Source organism: Chrysemys picta, chromosome 4 (genome assembly GCF_011386835.1).
Source record: "Chrysemys picta bellii isolate R12L10 chromosome 4, ASM1138683v2, whole genome shotgun sequence".
NCBI lineage: Eukaryota > Metazoa > Chordata > Testudines > Emydidae > Chrysemys > Chrysemys picta.
This window is the reverse complement of record NC_088794.1, coordinates 51,081,868-51,097,319: the sequence shown is the minus strand read 5'-3', so window position 1 is coordinate 51,097,319 and position 15,452 is coordinate 51,081,868. Positions and strand designations below refer to the sequence as shown.

The 15,452-nt window shown below is 36.5% G+C and overlaps 1 protein-coding gene across 50 annotated transcripts in view; it reads left to right on the top strand.

Moving 5' to 3' along the window:
* PPFIBP2 (PPFIA binding protein 2) overlaps positions 1 to 15,452 on the top strand; it is a 193,839-nt gene that overhangs the window by 153,693 nt on the left and 24,694 nt on the right. For 17 of the 50 annotated variants that reach the window (XM_065594918.1, XM_065594908.1, XM_065594912.1 and 14 more), the window contains 8 exons: positions 772 to 847; positions 6,426 to 6,532; positions 6,756 to 6,820; positions 7,037 to 7,105; positions 7,375 to 7,435; positions 9,898 to 9,939; positions 12,351 to 12,505; positions 13,960 to 14,003. In XM_065594918.1, coding sequence (XP_065450990.1) covers positions 772 to 847; positions 6,426 to 6,532; positions 6,756 to 6,820; positions 7,037 to 7,105; positions 7,375 to 7,435; positions 9,898 to 9,939; positions 12,351 to 12,505; positions 13,960 to 14,003 — 619 coding nt within the window. The remainder of the gene's footprint in view (positions 1 to 771; positions 848 to 6,425; positions 6,533 to 6,755; positions 6,821 to 7,036; positions 7,106 to 7,374; positions 7,436 to 9,897; positions 9,940 to 12,350; positions 12,506 to 13,959; positions 14,004 to 15,452) is intronic. The other 33 variants (XM_065594924.1, XM_065594910.1, XM_042860174.2 and 30 more) reach the window with 8 other exon arrangements.

Genomic DNA, 15,452 nt, shown 5'->3' with positions numbered 1-15,452 from the left:
AAGGATAGTTTATTTCAAAAGAAGTTGGCACCCACAGTTGAAGCCAGATTGTCCAACTGAGCTCAGTGCTCCCACTCAGACATCTCATTGAAGTGGCCAGGTTTTCAAAAGATTTTTAGGGAGAGCTGTTGCGGGCTGAGCCATTTTTGAAAATCTGGCCTTAAGTGGGCGAACTGGGGATTCTCAGTAAGGGGAAAACCTCAGACAAAATATAGTTTCATATCTGACTCTATACCATCCCCTCCTGGCCCACCATGTGGGAGCATGTTGAATGTAGGAAGAGTATGTGGCCAGGTCACACTGTACTTCAGTGATCCACATCAATCAAGCCAGTGCAACTTAACACCGCTGTGGGGCTGCTCTAAGTTATGACCTTTGGGACGGGGGGAGATGAGCTGGTGAAAAAGGTAAGTCAAGGTCTGCTCCTGAACAGCTGAGGATTCAGTTCAATCAAACCAAAGTTCTTTATTGCTGTGCCTCTGTAAATAACTGATTTGGTATCAAATTAATCTGGAGGTTTTAAATATAATAGTAAATTCATATATTTCACCAAATAGTATGTACAATGCCAGCTAAAAGTTGAGGAATTAATGTTCTATACAAGGCACATGGGATTCTGGACACGATTCCTATTGAGAATAGGCACAAATCCCCAGGCGTCACAGTGAATGTATAGCTATTAATAATATGTATAACTTCTTATATCTACAAATGTAATGGTATTAAATTTGGTACTTTGAATATGAGTTCCCTTTAATGTTTTTTTTGCAGGACCGTCGAATAGAGGAGTTAACAGTGCTGCTAAGCCAGTACAGAAGGGTGAAGGAGATAATGTTAGCAGCTCATGGTAAAATAAGTGTTGTGGATAATGTCTGATGTGTGGTCTTCCTGAATACTGTATGTTCTGTAATGAATATTCCTTAATAAGGCATAAAAAGAAGGCCACACAATAAGGCATAAAAAAATAATCTGTTTAAGGCAAATTATAATTTTCATCTGTCACATTCTAGACATTTAATTTTGGTTAACATGCTATACTACACATCATAAAACTAGGGTCAAAACTGATTAGGAGATTTAGCCACACCACTCCCATTCATATAGACTTGTATGGCTGAATCCCTTAGTCAGTTTTGAAAGTCTTAACCTAAAAGTTTGTTTTACATCATTCAATAGCAGGTTGGAATGTAATTCTGAAATTCTGTGTTGCTCTAAATGGTGTCATTAAGATTCCTTTATACGAGAGAGCTTCTCAGTCAATCAGATTTATTGTTTGTTTTTATACTAGCACTTAGGAATCCCAGTAAGAATTAGGACCCCATTTTGTACAGAGTACAAAAAAAACTCTGCCCGAGTAAAGCTCAGAATCTAAAGACAGGACCAGCAGTGGTTATAACAAAAGTGAGAAGAAGAGGGCTCAAAAGCAATAAGCGCTTGTGTTAACATAGGTTTGCAATGTGCATGACTAGATGCTTTAATTCTTTTATTATACTCTTCTTTAATTAATAATAAGACACAAATTTCAGTAGTGCAATATGGCTCCAGGAGACCTTAATCAGATGACGATAAGTCACACTATACTTTTAATACTATTCAGACTTCTTTCATATCAATTTAACTCCAAGTGCAGCAACAATGATCATCTGTCAAACAGCAAGCTAGCATTATGGGTGCAATGTTTCTGTACAGGTCATTGTTTTCCTTGATGTAAGAAGTGTTTTTACAGTAGGTTCATTACAAATAACTTTATTTTTGGATGCAGCTGATCGGTGTTAAGAGAACCGTTTTTTTTTCTTTGCATATGATAATTTGTTAAATGAGTATAGTAAATTCTTCCAAAACAAATATTCACAGCTGACTACTTGGGCAAATGCTGATATGAGAAAAAACTACAGCCTTATCAATGTATTACAAAACACTACTTAATTAATTAGGATGTACTTGGGGATCATCCTTGTCTATTGCATCACTTACGTTGAGAATGGGATAGGTGTTTTAGGGTAGTCTCACTTTTAGATTACCTCTATTATCATAGTTCCACTGACGTCAATAAAGCTATGATAATTTACAACAGTTAAGGATGTGCCCATAGGAAGCCATGCTTTGTGGCAACACCAAATAAACTTCCACTTCACATCACAAGGGCTCAGTCAACAACAGCAGGTTTGCTGGCTGTCTTCTGAACCTAACAAGGTAATAATGCACACTAGTCCAAATAAACCAGGAAATAGTCTATCCTTGTGGCAGCAGCAAGGCTTAATATAGCTGGCAATAGTTTTCCGTAGGTGATTATGATCAAACCACCTCAGTCTGGTAAATGAGGGATAATTGAAATTTTAGTAAACAGATTTATCCACCATGAAATACTAGCCCATCTGATTAGACAAGCCTAGGAAATATCATCCATCCTGTCTGCATTTAGAATAGCAGAGCCATGAAGGTAAGACCAAGCATATGCAAAGGAATTTCTCTTTTTAAAAAAATGCATCACAAAATGCACATTTTAAGGACCTGATCCAAAGCCCATTGAAATTAATGGGAATCTTCAGTTGACTCCATAAGCTGTGGGTCAGACCCTAAGTTAGTACCATTACCACCATTTGAAATGTTACTAAACACCTAGCTTGGCGTTTTCACTGCATTAGGCAGGGGCGCTGGAGCAGTTTTTATAGTGCAGGTGCTGACAGCCATTGTACCAAACTGTAAACCCTGTATATGATGGAAACCATTTCAAGCAAGGGGATGTGGCAGCACCCCTAGTTCCAGCATCTATGGTGTTAGGTTGGGTTTGGAAGGTCTCATATGAGCCGTAATATGGTCGCCAATGAGTTTGCCTATACTATTATTCCTTTACTTCTTGTTAACACCACATTGTGACATCTGAAGAGCAGGTCAGTCAGCATAGCAGCCAGAGTAGTCTTCTTTTTCAGCAGACGTGAAAGACAAAAGAAAAGCTGAACACTTTCTGACCTGTCATGCATTTTCATTAGCTGAATAGGGTCTGCTGTTGTTAAGCAGTATTTTGTTTTACATAATTATAACACTTTCCAGAGACATAATGAAACTCTTATGAGTCCTTTTGCAGTGATCCAATTTTCTATAATTAAATACAAAACATTTGGAGAAAGTCTTTAAAATCATTAAGTATAGAATAATGTGAAAAATAAATTGACCAGATATCCTTGTTTTCTCCAGAATTCAGAATTGTGTCTCAAGTGAACACAAGTTTTCATAGCTCCTATTTATTTTCAAAAAAGTCTGGTACATTATAATGTACTGCATTTGGTTGTTTGCTCCAGAGAAACCTTTATTATCTGAAGAAGTACCACCAAAGAACTGAAAAGAGATTTCAGAGGAAGATCTTAAGATTGGAGCTGTCCTAGGGTTTGTGTTGGTGTTTAGAGTTGGTTTTAGTTGTGTTGGGGGGCATTTGGTGGTGGCTGGGTTTTTTCTGAGAAAAATCTGGGCTGTTTATATGGGGAAGAGCTTCAAAGCATATTCAGAGAGAGATCTTGCAAAATACATAAGTAGCTCATGTTAAGGCAAAAGAAAAAACATTACAAACAGTTACACATAGCTGTGTAACTTCTATTTTATCCTCCAAGTATGCCTCACATCCACTAATAAGTATAAATCCTTTTCTTTGAACAGGATAGTTGAAGAGTTTCTTTTATATCTGTTAGTGATCATAGGTTGTATAGATCAGCTAGTAAAAGATAGTGAAATGAAGATACAGTTCATATCAGCTGGGTACAATTCACATCACTTAACATTATCCTCAGACTCGCATGTTTATGGCAGAGAAACCTAAAAATGTACTACATGTCTTGCTGTAAATTACTGATTGTACATCTGAGATTATACTGTTATCAACAATAACAATGCCTTTTGAGTACTTCACTTCATTCCTAGAATGGCCTTGAGAGAACAGCTTTCATGGTGGGAAATTTTAAAGGACTGCACATTCTGTTTCAATATTATTCCATTTATCAGTCTTTGTAAAGGCACACACATGCACAAGATCTGTTCAGACACTCTTTGAACAAGTTCCAAGTTAAGACTTGGCTGTAATTTGATCCTTTCTATATTTCTGCAGCAATTTTATTGAAAATTTATTGAAATTAGCTGTTATAACAGGTTAAATCTCAAAGGAAACCTTGCTCTACTCAAAGGCCTAGAAGAGAACATAATTCAGAAAGAAAAGTGTCTCTTTTTCCACTTCAGCCTCTGTTTCAGATTTACCTTCCAATTGCATACATCTACCCTGCAGGCTTCTGTGTCAGAGTTAAAGGCTGCTTTGACATGTGACATGGATTTATTTCATTGTGAATTAGCTTAAGTACTCTGTCACTAAAGTCAAATGAAAGCTGGAAATGTTAGTTCTGTGCAGCATCTTCAGATTAGGGTGGAGGAACTGTCCCTGGGGGATCAGTGATCCAGCAACTGCTGTGGTTTAAAAAAAAAAAAAAAGTACTCTGTAGATTGATGAGCTGGAAAATAGAGAATTTAACGAGAGGTGTTCTGTTGATGTGAATCATTATTGATCGTCATTACTGATATTCTGTGTCAGGATAAAATGACACTGGATTGTGAGTACCAGAATTTCAGGGTACATTTCTGTATTTAAATAAATTAATTTAAATTTAAAAAAATAACTATTCTCTTTGGAAAATCATGGGAGACAGGAGAGATTCCAGAAGACTGGAAAAGGGCAAATATAGTGCCCGTCTATAAAAAGGGAAATAAAAACAACCCAGGAAACTACAGACCAGTTAGTTTAACTTCTGTGCCAGGGAAGATAATGGAGCAAGTAATTAAGGAAATCATCTGCAAACACTTGGAAGGTGGTAAGGTGATAGGGAATAGCCAGCATGGATTTGTAAAGAACAAATCATGTCAAACCAATCTGATAGCTTTCTTTGATAGGATAACGAATCTTGTGGATAAGGGAGAAGCGGTGGATGTGGTATACCTAGACTTTAGTAAGGCATTTGATACAGTCTCGCATGATGTTCTTATCAATAAACTAGGCAAATACAACTTAGATGGGGCTACTGTAAGGTGGGTGTTATGACTGGCTGGATAACCGTACTCAGAGAGTAGTCATTAATGGTTCCCAATCCTGCTGGAAAGATATAACAAGTGAAGTTCCGCAGGGGTCTGTTTTGGGATCGACTCTGTTCAATATCTTCATCAACGACTTAGATATTGGCATAGAAAGTATGCTTATTAAGTTTACAGATGATACCATACTGGGAGGGATTGCAACTGCTTTGGAGGATAGGGTCATAATTCAAAATGATCTGGACAAATTGGAGAAATAGTCTGAGGTAAACAGGATGAAGTTTAATAAAGACAAATGCAAAGTGCTCCACTTAGGAAGGAACAATCAGTTTCACACATACAGAATGGGAAGAGACTGTCTAGGAAGGAGTACGGCAGAAAGGGATCTAGGGGTTATAGTGAACCACAAGGTAAATATGAGTCAACAGTGTGATGCTGTTGCAAAAAAAAGCAAACGTGATTCTGGGATGCATTAACAGGTGTGTTGTGAGCAAGACACGAGAAGTCATTCTTCCGCTCTACTCTGTGCTGGTTAGGCCTCAACTGGAATATTGTGTCCAGTTCTGGGCACCACATTTCAAGAAAGATGTGGAGAAATTGGAGAGGGTACAGAGAAGAGCAACAAGAATGATTAAAGGTCTAGAGAACATGACCTATGAAGGAAGGCTGAAAGAATTGGGTTTGTTTTGCTTGGAAAAGAGAAGACTGAGAGGGGACATGATAGCAGTTTTCAGGTATCTAAAAGGGTGTCATAAGGAGGAGTGAGAAAACTTGTTCATCTTAGCCTCTAAGGATAGAACAAGAAGCAATGGGCTTAAACTGCAGCAAGGGAGGTCTAGGTTGGACATTAGGAAAAAGTTCCTAACTGTCAGGGTGGTTAAACACTGGAATAAACTGCGTAGGGAGGTTGTGGAATCTCCATCTCTGGAGATATTTAAGAGTAGGTTAGATAAATGTCTATCAGGGATGGTGTGGACAGTATTTGGTCCTGCCATGAGGGCAGGGGACTGGACTCGATGACCTCTCGAGGTCCCTTCCAGCCCTAGAATCTATGACTATGAATAAATGCCAGCTTATAACTTCACTTTGGAATGAAGCATGAGAAACTGGATTGTGATAGAGAATGCTTATTCTAACGCATGTGCCTTTTAGTAAGAGAAATGTAGCATGTGCAGTGACAAAAAAAATAATATTCAGTTTGTTTTATTTACATATAGATATAGTGCTCTATTTTAAAATCTCACTTAAAAATACTATATAGGACAGTTGCTTTTTTAAGCAGAAAGAATATATAGGAACCCATCAAATGTTCATTTAGCCAGTTAGTCTGTTAAAGTACTTCTATTCTTTAACTCTTCCAGGCTCTTCAGAGAGAATTCTGTCTGGTAGCAGTGAGGAGGAATTTGAGGCAAGTTTGAAGAAGTGGAATCTCATGAATAAGCCCCAAGCAGAATTACTCAAACCCGAGGTATTTAACAAATATATTGTTTAGGAGTAAATTCTTCTTTAAGCTCCACCATATCAGAGATGGTCTACACGATTGATCTCACTATGGTTGCAAGAGAACAACTCAGGGCAGAATTTGGCTCTAGGTGAATTTATTTGTACATATGTGTGTGTTTGGTGGGTTAGTTTTGAGATTCAAACACACATGGACTAAAATCACAAACTGGGACTCATATTTTACACAGGTACTTCCAGGAGAATTGTCACCAATTATGGAGTCTTTACTGCCACAAAAAACTCTGGAAATCAGGTAAGACCCTAGTTTTGTAAATTTTCCCGGGTCTAAATAACGTATTCAGATATTTACATTTAATCTTGCCTATTCGTACAAAGCTAACAATATGTGGTCAGATGAGGATGCACTGCTTGTTGTATATGCTTATAGTGCTGACTTAGCAATGTAATTGATTAAGATGTGTACTTAGCACATAACACTTATAACAAGCTATATTATTCTGATTAACAGTGGAAGCAGTCCAGTTCCTTCAAATAACTTTATTTCTCCACATGAGGAATCTTTGGGAACCAAAAGTAGGTAAGAACAATATTACTTGAGACACTTATCACCAAGATTAACTGAAATCTACAGAACACTTAGTTCATCAGTAATCTACAGGTGACTTTGTCAGTTTTTGCAGTTTTGGTGGTTTTAAAGATTTCTATCAATTGCAGATTATTCCCAGAGTGGTATCACACCATTTCTGTATCATCTTGAGAATGTATATGATTCCACAGACATTATTTTGCATTAATTGTTGTTGTTGTTGTTTTAATTTTCCAATATCATTATTTTATACTTTCTAGGGTTCCACAGAAAAAAATGTCAAGTAGTCTAGAGGACTTGCAGAGTGAATCCCTGGAAAAGGTTGGTTCCTAAGTATTTACAACTTTTAGCATTTAATTTGAAATCTGAAGACATTAATGCCAATTTATATAATATATATCCTGTCTGTTTACATATGCTAAACATAACCAACAACAATACTGTATGTAAAAAAGGCTTATGATACTGTAGTTCAAACCTTCTCTCTCCCACCCCCATGTCTGAACTTAGTATGAACCAAGTATTTGCCTTGTCCACACAAACACATCCTAATATTCAGCTTTTCAGCTAAACAAGGGAAAATGCGTTGACGTGAAGTATCTCCAGTGTATAAATGGTAATGGGAATTAATATCCTTTTGAATTGCACATCTCAATATGCCTTTAAGTTTCAGGACACATGATCACAAGAGTTGTGCAGTGGGCTACTCAGGACACATGATCACAAGAGTTGTGCAGTGGGCTTCTCTACAAATAAACAATATACTTTTTTTTTCATATTTTTCTTTTTAAAGGTAGATGTTTTTATTCAGAGTCGGACCTTTTCAGGCCTCACCATTAACTGAATTCATAAAATAGCTCGATTTTTGTAGTATATTCTTCAGATTCAGCATCTGACACCGTGAGCATATTGATTCTTCTTTCCTATTAAATGTACAGCAGGAAGCTTTTAGCAGGTCCTGATTGACAACCATTAGCCAGTTCTGTTTTATGACATTATACAGTATTATTCACTGTGTAATTTCACCTTATCAGCAAATTGTAATGCTTTTGCTCAGGCTAAAATGGATTTAATCATGAACACAATTAACATACACTTGTTTTATGTATTTTAAAATAACTTTAAGTCCTATGAGTTGCAAGGACTTTAATGGTAACAAACCTTTTAAACTATTAATTAGATCACAATTTAAAAACAAATTGCTAAATATTGCGGCTGTGGTATTATTTCTGCCCAGGATTGTGGTTTGATTCTTTGCTTGTAAATATGTTTGTTACTTCCCAAGCTAGACTTCTGATACAAGTGGTATTATTGAAGCTGGTGTTGCTGTTACATTATTTAAACAGGGGGAGCAGTGTTGTTAATGTCAAGGCTAAATGCATTTCAGGTTGTCTTATTTTTCACTATTTCAACACGATCAAATGGATCATATTTTTACTCGCTAAATTTAGGTTTTCTCCCACTGCCACTTTAATTTTGCCTGAGTTTTGTTGCTTTTTTTTGTATGACACACTTACTAGGTTTGTGTAATAGTACTTATCCATGCACATTGATACATCATTTTAAAATTGAATTAATGTAACCATATCCAGTAAAAATATGGTTAATTTCTTCTAGATTTTCCTAAAACCTTTTCTGTGATCTTTTGATTTGTTAATATAACTGTAACCTAACAAAACTTGTTTTAAACTTATTTTGCACTCATTTTATTGTAGTAATACATATGGTAAATGAATCAAGGACTAACGTTTTTAGTTCCTTGTAGAATTTAAAGGTCTATTTTCTCCTTGATGTGCTCATGAATATGCTATTAATTTTAAAAGGCTATACAGGATGCATATGCAAAGGTAGGTGTGCAGGTATTCTAATTTGGGCTCTGAGCTACTCAGATCTGACAACCTAAGCAATGTAGGGCTTGATCAGTATTTGGAGGAGAAACCAACAAGATGACACAGAAAATAGCATTAGTGAGTTTAGGCCCGAGACCAACAAAGCATGGAAACATATGCTTAAATTTAAGCATATGACTAGTTCAGAGGAAATCAGTGGGACCTATGTGTTTAAGTGCTATGCTGAATATGGATGGGATTCTTCATGTGTTTAAAATTAAGTACATGTTACTTGCTTTGCTGAGTCAAGGCCTTAATAGTTGGTACTCTACCATTGAGGCTGTAATAGACCAATGGTAGAGGTACTGTATTGCTGAAGGTATAATATTTTACATGGGGTCTAAGACTTAGGTCCTTTTTACTTGCAACAATTAAAGATCCCAAAACATTTCTTTTTTAAAATAGAAGTTAGCCTTGTTGACCCTGCCAAAGTACTGTTTGCATAATTACGTTCCTACCTAAATTCTTCATACAGCTTCAATTAAATAAGATATTCTTCATTTCCTATCCTAGATCATTATATATTATTGTATTGTTGTGTTCTGTTAAACAGCTGACATATCTAACACCAGAGGAAGCAATAAATAAGTTTTGGATGAAGTAATTCTTAATCTTTAGGTCGAATCCTGCTCCTGTGGAAGTTGAAAGCAAAAAATCCCATTGATGGCAACAGAATCTAGATGGGGGTCATTTTGGTAAAGTGGTTGGGGAAAGACAGATGAGCTATTCATTATTGAATGAGGAGAGAATAGACCTCTTAATATCTTCAAATAGAATCGCTGTCTAGAAATCAAACTAAAACTGTTCTTTTGTGTTGTATGTATGTTTATACTAACATTTGTCTGTTACTTTTTTCCAACAAATTTTGAAATTACCCTCCCTGCAACTCCGTAGCATGTAGACGGGAAACCAGTAGAACCTGTTGTAGAACAAGAGGTATATTGACTGTATCTTAACTCCTTTAACATTTGCCTTCTGTGATTGTGCATTGATGGAGTGGCTACTTTTTCACTTCTCATTCAGTGTCTCTTAAATTGTTTTTGTATTGTTAAAGTACCGACATTTTAAAAATGTGTGGGTAGGGCTCGGGAGGAAAAACTCTACAGTCTAATGAGGAAAATAAAATCAGTTCTTTAATCACTCTTTAGTCCATCTAGGGTAATTTATCATTGGAACAATTTACCTAGACATGTGATGGATTCTCCATTGCTTGCTGTCTTTAAGTCAAGAATGGATGTCTGTCTAAAAGATCTGCTATAGCCAGCTTGAACAGGAGTTTTCATTTTGATCCAGAAATTGTTGATGAGGTTATTTGTCCTGTGTTATGATGGAGGTCAGATTGTCATCATCTAATGTTCTATTCTAGACAAACCAGATCCAACTCTTGTTGAAATCTATGGTAAAAATTGCATTGATTTCAATGTGAGTTGAATAAGACCCTCTGACTAGAAAATATGACACACAGCAATAGTTTGGATCCTCATTTTTATCCTTTTATCCTCACTAGTTTGAGGGATGGGGAAGGATTTAAAACTTAGCAGCAAAACATGAAAATAATACTTATGTACAAAGTTACATAAAATTATTGCATATGAAATATAATAGCTGTGTAAAGTAAATTACACATTACTCTTGGGGTACAATTGTACATTTCCCATGTATATTTTAGAAGCCATGGTTTCTATTGTATTTCTCCTGGAGCATGCATAGTAAACGTAGGGCTAGTACATGAGGTTACATGATGTATTTCTGTGGGCTAAATATGTTTTGCATTCTTTATCCTCATGCATTCCTTTCCTTTCATGTACTCTCAGATAATGCCAAAATAAACATTTAGCAGTAAGGCCCTGATCCAAAGAACACCCACAGCTCCCATTGTCTTCAGTAAAAGTCAAAGGGTGCTTAGCACTTCTCCAGTGAGGGTAATTTATCCTATTGGTATTTCTAAATTTCTCCCACTTCTGGAATGTGCACCAAGTCCTAAATGATGGCCTCTCATTCTTTCATTTGGAAGAAACCCTGAACAAATAGGGATACCAATATTCTACTGAGAAATAACACTTTTATCTGGACAACTTTTCAAAGCTGGGAACAGCAAGTACACCTGTGAAACCCACACTTCAGCTTAAAAATAGTCTCACTAGACTCTTAACAGTGAGATATGTATGCGCAAATACAGGTTTTTGCAGGCACATATGCAGTTTTTTTAATGCATCCATCATGCCTGTTTAGAGAACTTGGCCCACCAGAATAGGTGACCTTACCAAGGTTTACTGTAACAAAATTCAGTGTTTTCCTCTACTTAGCTTAGCCTATACAACAGAAAGGTGAATGGTTGCTTTGTACCGCTCACTTTCAGTACAATATATCGAATGTTGATGTTTTGAGGGCTTCATGCTGTGAACACTTACTACTAGGCATAGGCCCTACCACAATGAATAGTACTATTGACTTCAATGACATTATGTAGAGTGCTAAGCACTGTGGCTGGGTGTGAGTGTAGACTGGGACCTGCTATAGTATGAGACAGGCAAAAACTGTATGGAATAGTTAGTGGAGTTCATGTAACCACTCTAAACAGAAATGACTCTTAAAATATAAGTTAGTCCATGCTTTTCCCTCTAAAAGTTATGTTAAAACTATTAGTAATTTAAAAAAAATGTTAGTGCAAACTACATTAAATATATGAAAATTATCTTAACTATATTTAGTTATTTAGTAAATTTTTTTAGCCTAACTTTGGTTTTCGTAAAAATGTGTCTATTTAATATTCTTCTTGTTTTGCATCAGTATTTATACCTTGCTACTAGAGATGGGTGATTACATTTGGCCTAAGTTTGATTGAAACTCAAATGCTTCTGGGTTCACATTCACTAAGGTACAACTCTGTGTGGTAGTAAGGGTGCAGGTCGGAGGGAGCATATAGAAAAAAAAGAGGGGGGAAATAACACTGGAAAAACATAGTGAAATATGGACCAGAGAGTATGCAGTGAAACTGTGGAGTGGGAAAGGAGGAAAAGAAGGACAAAGAAAGAAATTCTAATGACAGAATAAATACAATGTATTTAACAATACACTTTAACATAGTAGATAGGTACCCACTGTGTTACCATAGCTTTGGAGGGTGGGTGGGGGGTGTTATATCCTTTATAAAAATTACAAATTTCCTTTTAGCTAGAAAAACATGTTGTTGTTGTGTTTAAATTAAATCACCCTTAGGAGAAAACCATGGTTTTAAAAAATATTTGCAACCTTCACATAGCTTTGCTTGTCCCTTGAATGAATACAGTGCCTTTTTTTTTTACAAATATCATACAAATAATTTGTATTTTTTAAAAAAAATACAGAATAAACCATATGTGAAGAGTAACAAATATCAGACCTTGCCAGGGAAGCTTCTTCGACCCACACACAACGGAGATCACGGAACATACAATACTCCCACTTCCCTAAATGTATTTGGAATGAATGACAATGAGGACAACAGTGTACTGAGCCTGAGTATGTATTTCTACTTCCCTGCAAGTGTTTTAATAATTGTGTATAAATATAAACAAATTCCTTTGTGAGATCCAGCTGACATAGCAAATGTTTTATAATCCTTTAAGCTAGAATAGTGGGCTGTTTCATTCAAAGGATTCAGGAAAGAAATTTCTGTTCCTTTTTAAGAGGGTACTTAAAATCAAAATGATGCATTAAGTTGCGAGATTCAAAGTAAAGGATATCTCTAAGGTCAGTGTACTGATTTCTGTTACGTTGAATGATAAAACTGTGCTGGCATCACATGTCACTTGCTTCTTGGATGTTAGCTAAATCATTTTGTTAAGCAATGAAAAAGGCTAGAAATTGGGGCGGGGAGGGCGATTATTATAGTGGGTGACAAACCTCTGCTGTTTAAAATTTGGACTTTAATCAAGCCCCTCGCACACGTGACTCTATGAATAATAAGCGATCATTGTTCAATGCAAAACCTTCCTGGGAACTGCTGAGCTCTCTCACCTCTTTTGCTAAACAAAACATCTAGCTAGGCCAAGATAAAGACAAGTTATAAAGCAGATGGTTAACAAAGTTATTTTAACGGATGACTTTGCCCCAAGTTATTTGCCATCTAACTAAAAAAAAAAATCTGTATTTTATTCTTTGTTTACAGTCTGTCTAGCATGAATGTAAACACTTGCTTCAGGAGAAAGTCCTGGTGGTCTATTTTGTTATCAGTATATACTGCATATAACTCATTGACACTAAAGAGAGAAAGATGCATTTAGTAGAGGGAGAAGAGACCCATCAGATTTAGAACTTGGAGGAAGACATTTAGCTTCTTTTCAAACTGCTCCCTGTCTTAAGCATGTATTTTGTTTATTAAGGCCTAAAGTTAGATATATAACATGGCATTTTCTAAGGGGGTTAGGTGCCTAAATGCCCTTTGTGCCTATGAAAATCTCACTGTTAAATCCATATTTAAGCAACTAAGACTTCGTTTCATCAAATCACTTAAGCATGTGCTTAAGCTACATACATACTTAAGTGCTTTACTAGAACAGGTCTGATTATCAAATGTGCTGAGTACCCCTCTCTTCCTATTGAGCTCAGTTCCCCCATTTCTAATGAATTCCATGTAGCTTTAGCAATGCTCCTTTTGAGATTTTTTTTTTTTTTTTGAGCTGTACAGTAGGTTTGCAACACATTACAATTGACTGGAAAGAGGTAAAAAAAAAAAAGTATTAGTAATAAACAAAAAAGTCATCCCCATCTGTTTTAACTGACAATTTGTGCAAAACTTTTTAAGTTTCATACATGCCATTGCAAATCCACCTTCATTTACAGTGTAATTTTGCTTTCTGTCATTTTTTTCCCCCTGCCTTTGATGCTTGGTTATTTATTTCTTTGCTTTCTGTAACTTCATTTTGCTGGATTTTCCATCATCTTTGCTTCTTCATCTGGCTTTCTGCTTCTTGGAATGACTGAAGATCGCATCAGGAGTATTAGTGCACCAATATTAGGTACTGTATCCAATCAAGATGCAATTGTAACCTACTGTGAATTTTCCTACTTGCTTTCTTTTCTGTTTCTCTCCTTTAAAAATGCTCCTTGCAGGTGTGTGTTGGGAGTCCTAATTAAATTAGGCGAGTATAATTCTGAAACAAAAGAAAGTATTAGGTCTGGCCTGCACTGGGAACTTATTTCGGCAGAGCAACATCATTCAGGGGTGTGACAAATTCACTCCTGAGACATAGCTATGCCAACCTAACCCCCGGTATAGACAGTACTAGGTCATTGGCAGAATTCTTCCTTTGACTGTCTCTTGGGGAGGTGGGTTAACTACAGCAACAGGAGAACCCCTCCCATTGATGTAGGCAGTGTTAGCAGCGAAGTGTTATAGTGCTGCAGCTGTGCACTGTAGCGTTTTAAGTATAGACATACCTTTAGTGTGGGATTTTCAGAAGCACACAACAATGGACTTACTCTGCTTCCACTGAAATCTGGTAAAACTCCCATTAACTTGGAGGGGAGGAGAGAGGCCAATGATAAGAGCTTTAGAAAAATCCTATTCTTATTAGATCAAAGTCTCTTAAGAAATTAGTGTTAAGATACTAAATATTAATTATAAACCGATAAACATCACCAATACAATTGATTTTATGTAAACTTGCCCTTTATGCAAAAAACTTAATCACCTTCTATTATTATTTATTATTTGTGTTGAGATTGTGCCTACAAGCCCCATCTTATAGAATCGTAGAAATGTAGGACTGGAAGGGCCCTTGAGAGGTCATCAAGTCAAGCCCCCTGTGCTGTGGCAGGACCAAGTATCCCTAAACCATCCGTGATAAGCGTTTCTCTGACCTGTTTTTAAAAACCTCCAATGATGGGGATTCCACAATCTCCCTTGGAAGCTTGTTCCAGACCTTAGGCACCCTTATAATCAGAAAGTTTTTCCTAATATCTCATTTAAGCCTCCCTTGCTGCAAATTAAACCCTTATTTCTTGTCCTAGCTTCAGTGGACATGGAGAACAATTGATCACCATCCTCTTTATAACAGCCCTTAACATATTTGAAGACTATCAGGTCCCTCCTCAATCCTCTTTTCTCAAGACTAAACATGCCCAGTTTTTAACCTTTCCTTAAGTTTTCTAAATCTTTTATCATGTTTGTTGTTTCTTCTGGACTCTCTCACATTTGTCTACATCTTTCTTAAAATATGATGCCCAGAATTGGACACCGTAGTCCAGCTAAGGCCTTACCAGTACCAAGTAGAGTGGAACAGTTGCCTCCCATGTCTTACATATGACACTCCTGTGACTATACTCCAGAATATTATCATTTTTCTGCAGCTTCATCACATTGTTGGCTCATATTCAATTTGTGATCAACTATAAATCCCTCCAATATTATCACCAACCTAATTATTCCCCTTGCATTTGATTTTTCCTTCTTAAGTGAAGTACTT